General features: G+C 48.8%; 1 protein-coding gene across 4 annotated transcripts in view; it reads right to left on the reverse strand.

Annotated features, from left to right (window-relative positions):
• Positions 1 to 11,228: 11,228 nt before the first annotated feature.
• LITAF (lipopolysaccharide induced TNF factor) overlaps positions 11,229 to 12,984 on the reverse strand; it is a 100,373-nt gene continuing 98,617 nt past the window's right edge. For all 4 annotated transcript variants that reach the window (XM_057315685.1, XM_057315683.1, XM_026520315.4 and 1 more), the window contains exon 4: positions 11,229 to 12,822. In XM_057315685.1, coding sequence (XP_057171668.1) covers positions 12,714 to 12,822 — 109 coding nt within the window. In that variant the 3' untranslated portion in view covers positions 11,229 to 12,713. The remainder of the gene's footprint in view (positions 12,823 to 12,984) is intronic.

The raw sequence follows: 12,984 nt of genomic DNA on the forward strand, positions 1-12,984 counted from the left end.
TTTCTGATATTAGTAATTTGTATCCTTTCTTTTTCTTTGTTAAATAAAATTTACAAGCCTAGAGCCAGGTTATCTTTTCAAAGAACCAACTTTTGGTTTTGTGGACTCCGATATCCTTTTTCAATTTCATTGGTTTCTGCTCTAATTTTTAGGATTTCTTCTGCTTTCTTTGATTTGCTCTTCTTTTTCTAGTTTCCTACGGTGGGAGCTTAGATTATCGATTGCATACATTAGATGCGCAGAAAACCTACAATCAATGCTACAAACTTCCCTGTAAGCACTGCTTTTGCTGAGTCCCACAAATTTTGGTTAAGTTGTATTGTCACTTCCATTTAGTTTGAAATATGTTTTAGTTTCTCTTAAGATTTCTTCATTGACCGCTTTGTTATTTGAAGTGTATTGTTTGATCTCCAAGTATTTGGGGATTTTTCTGTTCTCTATTATTAGTTTCCAGTTTAATTTCATTGTAATCTCAGGGCTGGCATGGTAGGATTTCTACTTTTTGCTGTATCTTTTATCTTTGAAATAAAGCCTGCTCCCTGTTGATTAGTGGGTTTGGAAAAGCTGGGGTAGGGTGGGGAAGGTTAGCTCATCTCTTGGGCACTTAGTGTGAGCTTAGAAAAGTCTTATGACTTCTCTGGATTTATTCATTCATTGACATAATAAAGGAGCTGGAAATTATTGGTGGAGGGTCTTCTGGCTCCATATTTTGTTCAAGTGGAAAACAGAGGGGCCAGAAAAGAATCAAGTACACAGAGGAGTTACAAGTGATAAAAATAGCATCAGGTACAGTTGGAAAGATTCTTCAATAAATGAACCAGGCATATGAGCACCCTATTCACAGAAAACAACACATCGATAGAGTTTCATAGAACTAAAAGAGACTTAGAGATGCCTGGCTGGCCCACTCAGAACATGAAACTCTTGATCTTGAGGTTGTAAGTTCGAGCCCCGTGTTGGGTGTAGAGATTACCTAAAAATAAAAATCTTAAAAAAAAAAAAAAAAAGTTGAATGTGGATCTCACCGGGCTAAAAATCAAGGTGTTGGCAGGGCTGATTTCTTCTGGAAGGTCCGAGTGGAGAGAACCCATTTTCGTGTCTTTTGAGCTTCTGAAGTCTTCCTACACTCATTGGCTTATGGTTCCTGTCCCCATCTTAAAGATTATCCAAGATAATCTCCCCATCACCAGGTCCTTACATTCATCATCTGCGAAGTCCCCTTTGTCATATAAGGTAACGTTCACAGGGTCTGGGGATCAGAATGTGAACATACGTAGGGGGTCACTCTCACCTCGAACCACTGGGCACACCCAGGTAATACAGAATAATCGCCCTCTGCGAAGGTCTGTAAACCTTACCTGCAAAATCCCTCTGGCCTCGAACTGTAACATCAAGGTTGCAGGGACCCGTGTATGGACTTCGGGGACCACCGTGCTCCACCATGCTTCATATTTCCACCATGAAGAAAGCAAGATGCAGAGCATTGCAGGTTTTAAGCCATCACCATGTGTTAAAAGATTGAAGCAAAAGAGAAAATAAATGTGTCTGCTTGCTAATGTGTAGAGCCCTGTGGGCAAGAACCTGCCAGGAACTGGTAACCGTGGTTTTGTCTGGGGGGGCTGCCAGAAGCATGAACAAGAGTCCATTCTTACTGCACCATTTGAATTTTGCTCTGGGGCATAGAATGCTTATTCAAAAATTAACTGTTTGGGGCGCCTGGGGGGGCTCAGTGAAGCGGCTGCCTTCAGCTCAGGTCAAGATCCCGAGATCCAGGGATCCAGCCCCACGTTGGGCTCCCTGCTCAGTGGGGCCTGCCTCTCCCCCTCCCTCTGCCTGCCGCTCCTCTCCCCCTCTCCCCGCTTGTGTGCTCACAGGCTTTCTCTAATAAATAAAATCTTCTTTTAAAAATTTAACTGTTTATGGGGGCATTTGGGTGGCTCAGTTGAAAGAGCATGCGACTCTCGACCTTGGGGCTGTGAGTTCGAGCCCCATGTTGGGTGCACAGAATATTAAAAAATAAACAAACTTAGAAAAATACTCTAAAAGACATTAATAGGAACATTTAATAAATTTTAACTGTTTATGAGTGAAAGGCCAAGAAGTCTGCATGGAATACTGGCAGCTAGTGAAAAACGAGGGAAAAGAAACAGAAAAGGCGTTTGGATGTTTTGCAGGAAAGAGGGAAGGCAGGTAAGCGCCAGGCCATGAAACGCTTTACAGTGTAATAACGTCAAGGGCAAAGACCACCCTTCCCTCTGTATCCCTCATTGCGGGGGCAACTGTGATGAGAAATCAGCTGTTTTGAGTTGCTAGGGAGGCATGTGACCATAGAACAACCCAGCTCACGCCCAGGATCTGCACATTTAAGGGGAGAACCCCAGCTCCCGGATTCCCACCCCAAGTTCCCACCTTGCTTTCCCGGGGAGGCACTAACCGCCCCGAGCTGAGCACTGAAAAAGTCAGCGACCTCCACCCCACCATCTTGTAAGGGACAGGTGGAGGCTACCCCACTCTCCGTCTCCTGCTCCCTGGTGCCCTGGCCCAGAGAACTGCCCATCCCCCAACTCACTGGGGCCCCAGCCCATTTCTTTACATAATCAATCTTGTGACTCTACTTCCTTTGTGGGGGTGTACTGAAACTGCATCTTCAATGAAAACGACCCCGTGGGTTTCACTTCCCCAAGGTGGGAGCACCGATGCAGAGAAAAGGACCTGCCCACGGACCCCATGTGGGTGGCTGCCCTCCACATTCAGCGGGTCAGGTCGTCAAGCCTCATGTTAATTTAACACACCAGCTACAGGCCTCCCAATACAGAAACCACTTTCCCACCAAAGACCAAGGACCCATTCCAGCTGCTTCCAGGCATGGAGCTGCTATCAGTTAAAGCAACCAGCCCCAAATGACACCTTAACCCTTCAATCACTCAATTCGATGGGGTAAGGGGGAACCACTCCTGTTCCTCGCCCCCCCAACCCAGGGAACAGGGTGCCCACGGAGGTTCAGGTGGATCAGCCCAGACGTAGGGGAGTCTTCTCACTGTTGGGGAATTCCCAGAACAAAAGGCTCTGGCTGTTTTACGGACCCTGAGCTGGAGGGGGACGGGGGAAGAGTGGGAAGCCCCGAGCCCGGTTGGTCAGGCTGAGAAATCACACACGGGGTCGTCAGCAGGAGCCGGTCTCCCCAGCGTCCTTATCGAGGGGCCGCTGGAGCAAGACCCTGGTCCAGGAGTGGGGCATCCGTACCTCCAGTTTGCCCAGGATGGCCCCCCACTCACACCTGCCGTCTCGGACAATCGTAAACAGCAACCCCTTTCATCCTCAAAAGTTCCTACCTTGGCTTGCCGCAATAAAAAAAAATCTTCAAAGAACGCCGAGCAAAACTGTCCAACAAGCAACCCTTCTAACAAACAGCACACAGCTGACCCCTTTTTGAACGGCCAACACAGCAAGTAGCGATTTCACAACCAGGAATGTCTTAGCAAAAGGTTGCCATCCACAGAGAAACCAAATGCGGTCCATCCATGCAGCGGGAGACTTCCTGACACCCACTCCAACGTGGATGAACTCAGACATGTTGTGCTAAGTGAAAAAAAAAAAAAAAAAGCCAGACACGAAAAACCACACGCTGTATGAAATACCCGAAAGGAGCAAACCCATAGAGATGAAGTAGATTAGGACTTACTTCGGGCTGGCGGGGGGTGGGGTGGGGTGGCAAGAGACTGGGGGAGGGGTGGCAACTGTAAGGTACGGGGTCTCTTTTGGGGATGATGAAAACGTTGTAAAGTTGATGATGGTGATAGTTGCAAAATTCTATGACTGAATATACCCCCAAGAAACCCCATTGGTTGTACACTTTAAACGGGAGGATTCTATCTCCATAAAATAAAGCTATTGCCCCTTCCCCCCGCCAAGAAAGCTCTTACCTTGACACCCTTTGTCAGTGGCTGTCGACAGAAGAGACCGCACAGTGGAGTTTGAGTGCTTCTTCCGTGTCCGGAAGCCTGCGTCTCCCAGCCCCTTCTCCCCCACCTTTCCTGCTCAAAGTCCCAGCAACCACTGCGCCTGGGTCTCTGTTAGATCATCCACACCTGCTTGCAACCCCACCTCCTCCAAACCTGAGAACACCTGTGCAGCATTCTATTCACACCCGCTGCTGGGGCCCGCCAGGTAATCAATGAGCTCCTGTGACGACCATAACCCACGTCCAAGCGTGTATTCGTTTCTGCTTCCAGGGAATGGGCCCCGTTCATCAGGACGCAGGGAAGAAACACCTGGCCTGAGGCCCGTGAACACGGAAGAGACGCTCTCAAGAGGGCTTTGCAGGCTGGGGAGGAAGGCGGCCCCCAGGCCCACCTGTAAAGGAACGTGAGGGCTTTCAAGTGACCCGCAGAGGTGGCCACTGGTTCCGTCCCCACGGTGAGCCTGGTGTGCTGATGCCGACACTCACACCTGGCAGCAGATGCTGGAAAGGGGACACGGGTGGTCAGGTCTTGAGTCCCACCTGCTTGGCTCTTCTGATCCTGCTCATCAAAGCTGAACGCTGCCTGGTCCTGACTGAGACTGCTTGGTGCTGAGCATGTGTTTTGAGAAGTTTCCTAGCTTGCCTCTGATAGGCCCTGAGAGCCGGCCCCTGCCATATTCCAGCATGCTCTGGCATGTTCTGGCATGTTCTGGCATGTTCTGGAATGTTCCATAGCCTTCCCCTGGACCCGCCTATTCCCCAGCACAGACTTTTAGAGCTGGAAGGATCACCCTGCCTCTTTTTCCAGAGGAGAGGAACTTGGCCCAGGGAAGTTTAAATGACTTGCCCCAACCACACTGCAGGCTGTAGGTGACTCAGGCACAATTCTTGATGGAACTGCTGCTTTCACTTCTTTTTCCTTCTGAAAGTCAGCAAGCCTGTACTGCCCCCTTCCTCTGCACTGTCCTGGTTCCAAAGACGGTAGTACGGAGGTCCTGCCCTCAATTCTACCCTTTGCTTTACCAATATTACTTAATTACACGTTATACTCTTAATATACTTGTTAATTGTTATGACGCCATTTAGATAGCCCCTCCTTTTTTTAAAGATTTCGTTTGTTTATTTGTTTATTTATTTATTTGAGAGAGTGTGTGAGTAGGGGGAGGAGCAGAGGGAGAGGGAGAGGGAGAAACACACTCCCTGCTGAGCGCAGAGCCTGCCCGATCCCATGACCCTGAGATCATGACTGGAGCTGAAATCAAAGAGTTGGACACGCTCTACGGACTGAGCCACCCAGGCACCCCACAAACCACCCGTAGTTTTTTTTAAAAATGCATACTCCTGAGCCCCTCCCAGGTCGTCTGAATATGAGTCTCCAGGCAAGAGGCCCAGGAATCCGTAGTTCAGCAAGCAGAAGGTGAATTTCAGGACCAGAAGTCGCCACTCTGTTGCGGATTGTTCAGTGGTCCCGGGTAAATGGCTCAGTCCGTGTCTCCATTACTCTATCTGTAAAACGGGGATGAAGTTTGTCCTTCCACCCGGAAGCATTCCCGGCAGGATCGGTGAAGACAACATGCAAAGAAGTGTTAGTACACAAGATAACCTTATAACAGGAAAAGCGATCCTAAAATGATAACGTTCTTAGTTAAAACCCCAGGAGCAGGGCGCCTGGGTGGCTCAGTCAGTTAAGCGGCTGCCTTTGGCTCAGGTCATGATCCTGGGGTCCTGGGATCAAGCCCTGCATTGGTCTCCCTGCTCAGTGAGAAGCCTGCTTCTCCTTCTCCCTCTTGTGCACCACTCCCCCTGCTGTGTGCGCTCTCTAATAAATAATTAAAAATTAATTAATTAAAAAAATAATAAAGCAGGGAAAGTTAACCAGTACAACCACAAAGAAAGAAAGGCTCTCGATGACATGGGGAAAGAATCCTGTAATTACACGGTCCAGATGCCAAATGACAAACATGCCATGATCACACACGTACACACACACACACACAGGAGCTCACTGCTGTGCTAACAGCTCAGTTTTGAGAATGTGCAGAAAGGCAAGACCCCAACCCACAACCTCCCCACCAGCCTCACAATGAGGGCTTTTTTTCTACCACTTTCATTTCAAACAGGAACAAGAAATACAAAATAGAGTTTCTAGAACTATCCTAAGATGCTGTGTGTGTTCTTACCATATATGCCCTTCCCTCCTCTCTCAGGCTGGGACACCCTGGGAACAAGGCAACAGAAATATCCCCCCTGGATGTTGAAAGTGGTCATCACATGTTTCCCACGACGTCCTTACTGGGGATGGCCAAGTCTGCTCAGGTGACCCAGCTTCTGGAGGGGGTCCCCACCCTCAGGGGCGGACGCCTAGGAGAACGTCGCAGCCCTGTGGGCAGATGTCCCATTTCCACCGACCAGAGGCAGGTGGGCCCAGCCACACCCCACCAGGACCCACCCGCTTACTGGAAGCCAGCCCCCCGCTTCCGGCTTATCGACAGGAAATCAGGAGGCAGGAACCAGAGGAAAGGATTATTTTTCAAGGATAGCCGCTCCTCCATAGAAAATGGGAGGAATCCGGTGACTCCACCCAAAGAGGGAGAAACAGCAAATTAAGTCACAAAAAGGCACAGAACAGCAAATAAACGTTCAGACTCTTCCGGCGGAGAAGCCCAAGGGCTGCCTCCTAACGCCGAGGAAACATTTAGAATGACCAAGGAAACGGTCAGAAAAACTAAGAGGCAGCCCACGGAATGGGAGAATATATTTGCAAATGACACTACAGATAAAGGACTGGTATCCAAGATCTACAAAGAACTTCTCAAACTCAATACACGAGAAACAAATAAACAAATCAAAAAATGGGCAGAAGATATGAACAGACACTTTTCCAATGAAGACATACAAATGGCTAACAGACACATGAAAAAATGTTCAAAATCATTAGCCATCAAGGAAGTTCAAATCAAAACCACACTGAGATACCACCTTACGCCAGTTAGAATGGCAAAAATAGACAAGGCAAGAAACAACAATTGTTGGAGAGGATGTGGAGAAAGGGGATCCCTCCTACATTGTTGGTGGGAATGCAAGTTGGTACAGCCACTCTGGAAAACAGTGTGGAGGTCCCTTAAAAAGTTAAAAATTGAGCTACCCTATGATCCAGCCATTGCACTACTGGGTATTTACCCCAAAGATACAGACGTAGTGAAGAGAAGGGCCATATGCACCCCAATGTTCACAGCAGCAATGTCCACAATAGCTAAATCGTGGAAGGAGACGAGATGCCCTTCAACAGATGACTGGATTAAGAAGTTGTGGTCCATATATACAATGGAATATTACTCAGCAATCAGAAAGAACGAGTTCTCAACATTTGCTACAACATGGACGGCACTGGAGGAGATAATGCTAAGTGAAATAAGTCAAGCAGAGAAAGACAACTATCATATGATTTCTCTCATCTATGGAACATAAGAACTAGGATGATCGGTAGGGGAAGAAAGGGATAAAGAAAGGGGGGGTAATCAGAAGGGGGAATGAAACATGAGAGACTATGGACTATGAGAAACAAACTGAGGACTTCAGAGGGGAGGGGGTGGGGGAATGGGATAGGCTGGTGATGGGTAGTAAGGAGGGCACGTATTGCATGGTGCACTGGGTGTTATACGCAACTAATGAATCATCGAGCCTTACATCGGAAACCGGGGATGTACTGTATGGTGACTAACATAATATAATAAAAAATCATTAAAATAAAAAAAAAATAGAATGACTAGAGCTTCCAGAGGATGAAGTGCCCCTCCCCACACAGGCAATCACCTGCCCTTCTCCCTCCCGGCTTGTAACAGTCCATAATGCTAGGTTTATTTGCTGTCTCTCTCCCCTTCTCTTGTCAATGCCACAGAGGAGGGGGCAGCGTCCCCCTCAGTGCTGTCCCCCAAGCGGAGCATACAGGTAAATAAGTTTGCATCTGATCACTCTATTTAGGAGACTGTGGCTCCTTCTCAAAAGAGGGTCCCTCCCCACAGAGGGCTGAGATGCAGCACCCACCCCTCCTTATTTTTCAGGCTCAGTGAGAGCCCCAGAAGGATCGAAGGGGGTCAGATGAGCCCAGGAATCGAGGCGGGCCAGCCTAGGCTGCAGGTTGCTCGGAATCCAGCTCTATGGCCACCGAGCTGCTCCCAATGGCTCTTGCCGCGGAAGATGACCAAGTTCTCCACGCCCGCTCGGTTCAAAATGGGGATCCCTTGCTAGATGTGGCTTTGCAATAGGAAACATTTGTTTAAGAAGCAACAGGGAGGTTCCTCAAAAAGTTAAACTGAATTACCGTAGGGCTCAGCAACTCCCCCGCCCCCCCCCGCAGGTAGACACTCAGGAAAACCGAAAACCCGCAAAAACCCGCAAACCAACATGAGCGGCAGCTTCCATTATTCCTAACGGCCCAGACCAAATGTGGGGTAATGTATCCACACCAGGTGGAAGCACGGAGACCGGGTACGACATGGATGCAGCTCAAAAACAGGGTGCTGAGAGGAAGAAGGCAGACTCCAAAGGGCACAGATCAGATGGCTGCATTTACATGAAATATGCAAAATATGCAAAATAGGTAAATCCAGAGAAACACAGGGCTCATGGGACGCTACCAGGTGCCTGGAGAGGAGGCAAAGGGGTGTGACTTCATGGGTGTGCAATTTCATGGGGGGGGGCGATGAAAATGTGCAAAATTTGGTAGAGGAGAGGGTTGCACAGCACCGTGAACGTTCTCAACCGCACGGCATTCCACATTTTAATGGCAGGTGCATTTTAGCTTAAAAAACATACGCCCCCAGACACGTTGGCAGGGCCGTGCTGGGCCCACTGCTCCCTCTTCCCAGGCAGGGCTGTGTTTGGTACCCCCGCTGTACGAGGCCCCAGGTACAGCAGGAGTCAATCAATGATAACACGGAGACCACAGGGGGCAGACCGGAGGCTCCCAGACATCGTCCTCAGCACTCGCTTTGCACTGTGACGCCCCTGCCCACACCCATGCACGACTCTACACACACAGGTTCACGAACAACACTGTGCTCTGTGATGACGTGTCACGGGGCACGTGCCGCAAAGCTGATGCTATCTGGGACACGGCGCATGACCACTGAGGAGACACAGCAGCACGGACAGCTTCAGACCCCCTCGAATGGGTGGCACATCCGCCCCATGCAACACTATTCAGCACCCAAAACAAAGGAGCTCTCAAGCTCCACTGCAAAACGCCAAGCAGAAGGGCGCCAATCTGAAACGGTTCCATCCTGGATGATTCCAGCTCTGAAACGTTCTGGAAAAGGCAAAACTGTGGAGAGAGAAAAAGGATTCGTGGTTGCCGGGAGTTAAGGGGGAGGGTGGGATGAACAGACAGCGCAGTCTCAGGGCAGTGAAACTAGTCTGTAGGGTACTTTGATGGCAGACACGCGTCATTGCACATTTGTCCAAACCCGTGGAAGGTGCGCCACTAGGAGCGAATGAACCCTGATGGAAATGGGGGACTTCGGGTGTTGATGGGTCCGTGCAAGGTCGTGCATGTGTGGGGAACAGGGGGTGCCTGGGAAATCTCTGTACTTCCTGCTTCGCTCTGCTGGGAACCTAAACTGATCTCAAAAGGCTTATTGAGAAGGGAAATAAAGATACTTACATGTGTGAGCATCTTCCTAATACTGTGGAGATTAGTCACAGAACGGTTAAATGTGCTGGCCGGTATACTTGGCTGTGAACTGGGGTGTTGTGGGGGTGTGTGTGTGTGCGCGCGTGCGCTCGTGTTTTAAGCTGAGCTTCAGAATCTTGTTTCTTTAAAATTCTTAGACTGGGGGAAAAAAACACCAAACTCCTGGTTTCTCTCTTTCATCGCCTTGCTGGACCTACTTACAATTCTCTCGCGTGCCTACGAAACACAGACGGCTCATTGTAAACATTTGAGTCGTACGTGCAGGAGATAACTTTAATAGGATCCAAAACGCAAATCGGAATTTTGGAAGTAAAATTCCGACGTCTGAATTTACTCCTAATAGAGATCTTTGAGCGCAGAACGTCAGCGAAGGATTTTAACATCCTGAACACGGGAGGCTGTCGCTGGGGAGAAAACCGAGGCCAAGCCGTGTGAGTGTATGAAGCCACACTTATGAATAGCTCGGCGCCCAACAGAAGCGGCTCAGTAGCAACTGGGAAGCCAGTTGTCCCAGAGAAAACATTTTCGTGGGTAGCACTGTGGTCAGCCAGGAACCAGTCCTGTGCTCCTAGTTGGCTTAAATAGAAGCTATAATTGAATACTTTGTTAACTGGGCACAAACCCCACACTTCAGTAGAAGCCCACCTCTCCCAGACGGACTAACAGTAGGTAAGCCGTCGGGGGCTTGAAATTGGCAGAATTCTACATTGAGGTCGAAGCCGATTTAAAGCTCTTCCATCAATTGGCTGTGATTCTGTGTTAACAAACTTAACTCCGACGTCCCCGATGCATAGAGGCCAAACCAGAGAGCCTTTTAATTGGGAACCATGGATGAGTACGTCCGCACTGCAAACAATACAAGGGAACGACGGATGCAGGCCTCCTAGTCCAGGCGTCTGACCTTATTTTTAGTTCCACGGAATATGTTTTATGGTCCTTGAAACAGGGCTCTTGTTTTGTTGACTCTGCATATGTAATTAATAACAGCTTGAGACCATTTATATACCCCCATCTGAGCAGAACTGCTAAATACGCAGAGCCCTCGTTTGGTCAAATGAAAGGAAAACACACGATTGAGATCAGGCGAGCGGCAATTTTCCGGGGCTGTTGAAGTTAGAGTTTAAAGGACAACGTTAGCCACAGCAAGACGACATCAGTGTCCTGTGCCTTCCGAAATGCAGCTTTGTCACCAGGTAGGAAAAGGGTGGATGACATTCATATCCCCGTGAGTTAACAATGGCCCCCTTCTCGCAACTCGCAACTGGCCCGATCAATTAACAAAGCATGTTTTGTTTGGAGAATGAATGAGGACCGCTTTCTTCTGGGCATTTTATTAAAACTTGAAAGCTATGGCAGGCTGCCACAGATAATGCCTAGTGAGTTCCAACAGCCTAACGTCCACATCAGATGCGCCAGCAATCCACCCAACTCAACATCGGTCATCTTGACATGGAGGGATAGTCAGCAAGTCTGACGTTTTTATCATGAAGGGTTTTCTACCATTATGAACAAATAAAGGTTCTTTGTATCAGTGGCTGGAAACACAACACGAGACCTTTCTTCACACCATAAGAATTGATAAATAGTTCACCGAGTGAACCAAAGACTTTATTTTTTTAAAAGCAGATAACACCAAAGTACTATGTAGGATCCGTATTCATTGCAAAAATAATTACTGGAACTTTGAAAACATCGAATGAATAAGCTGGATCACTGGTTACAACTATAATTTTCGGCCAATATACAGATTTTCGTTCCAGGTCTAGGCTTAATTTCTATGTAATATTATTCACGTGCATTCCCTGTGCCTATTTATTATCAAAATGGGGACTCTCGAAAGTCGAGCCCAGCTTTCTCTTGACTTCAAAGATGACGCAGCAGCTAACTGAGAACTCTGGCTTGCTGATTGAGTCCTAGAAATCATGTCTTCTGATGTCCTACAAGAAATTGTATTTCTGAAAAATAAAATCAGAATTTAGATTCCTTTGAAAACAGTCAGGTCCCAGGCTCTCCAGCACCATGGTACCCAGATGTGCTCACTGTGCGTTCCTCTCTCTAAACACACCACTGGGATCCCCCAAGGGGTCCGCCTTGAAGAGTCCCATTATAAAGGTTTTTAAGAATTGCATTAAACCCAAATAGAGACAGTGGATAAAATTACCCATTGCTTTTTCTGTTAAGGACCCCCCCCCCCCAAAAAAAGAATGCATTGACCCATAGGAAAGTGGCGGTAATCATATGGTTACGAAAAATGGTTCAATAAATCCCTCCTTTCAATTATGTTCAAAGGTGTTTAAGACCAAAAGGAGGTCATAAGAACAGTTAAAACAAACAATTCCTCTAGAAGAAAAAGCCCTTCCCCAGAAGGGCCTGAGGACCTGGTGCTGAGAAGCGAGGGAAGGCGGATTCGAGGTAAGGCCCAGCCTTCCATCTCTAGCACGCATTTAGGACCTCATGGGTGGGAGTCTGGCAGGTGGGAATAGCTCTGCCTGGCACTTAAAAAGGAATGAAGAAATTAAAGTGAATTTGTGTGCTTTGAAAAGCCCACAGTGAGCCAAGCCCTTCGCTGGTAAGGCAAAGATTTTTGTCATCAGAAGTGGGAACAGGTGAACGGGAGGCACTAAAGGTGGGGTCGGCCGTATTCGGGCCAGAACAGTCTCGAAAAATAAGGCAACCCGTGGCTTCTCAGCTTGAGACCGCCTCCAGAAAGGCCCACGGAGGCAAGGAGTGAAGCCGGCCAATGGCCGATCACCAGAGGATATTCACAGGGGGGCAACAGTCACAGTTAGGTGGGGTGACCTGGCGTCACGGTAGGCGGGAACCAGCACTCGAGGTGAACGTCTTTGCATGTCCTGTGCACGACTCCAAGCAGCAATCTCTGGGGTTTTGGAGGAGGTGTGTTACTTTTGCGATGTTTTTCCCCCAAAAGAAGACACAAAGGTGAAGCCCCTGGAGAGATGAGGCTACCGAGGTGGGACCCCCCCACACCAGGGGCGGGCCAGGGTGAGAGTCGGAGCACGCTTCCAGCAGCACGCGGCTCCCCGCACGTCTGGCCGAGTCCTACAAGCGCTTGTAGGTGCCCAGGAGAGCTTTGCAGTTGGGGCAGTAGTGGTCCACGTCCTGCAGGGCGTCCACACAGAAAGGGATGAAGCAGCAGCCCGCGATGCACCTGGAGGGCAGAACAGCCAGACACGGAGCACGTCACCCTCTGGCACAGGTTTGGACGGTGGCCACCAAGAAGACAGGCCGGCCGGCCGAACCCCGCGGAAACTCTGGCTCTGATTGTACTTGGAACCAGGGTCTTTGCAGGTGCCATGAATGATCTCAAGAC

Source organism: Ursus arctos, unplaced genomic scaffold (genome assembly GCF_023065955.2).
Source record: "Ursus arctos isolate Adak ecotype North America unplaced genomic scaffold, UrsArc2.0 scaffold_2, whole genome shotgun sequence".
In the NCBI taxonomy this organism is placed as follows: Eukaryota; Metazoa; Chordata; class Mammalia; order Carnivora; family Ursidae; genus Ursus; species Ursus arctos.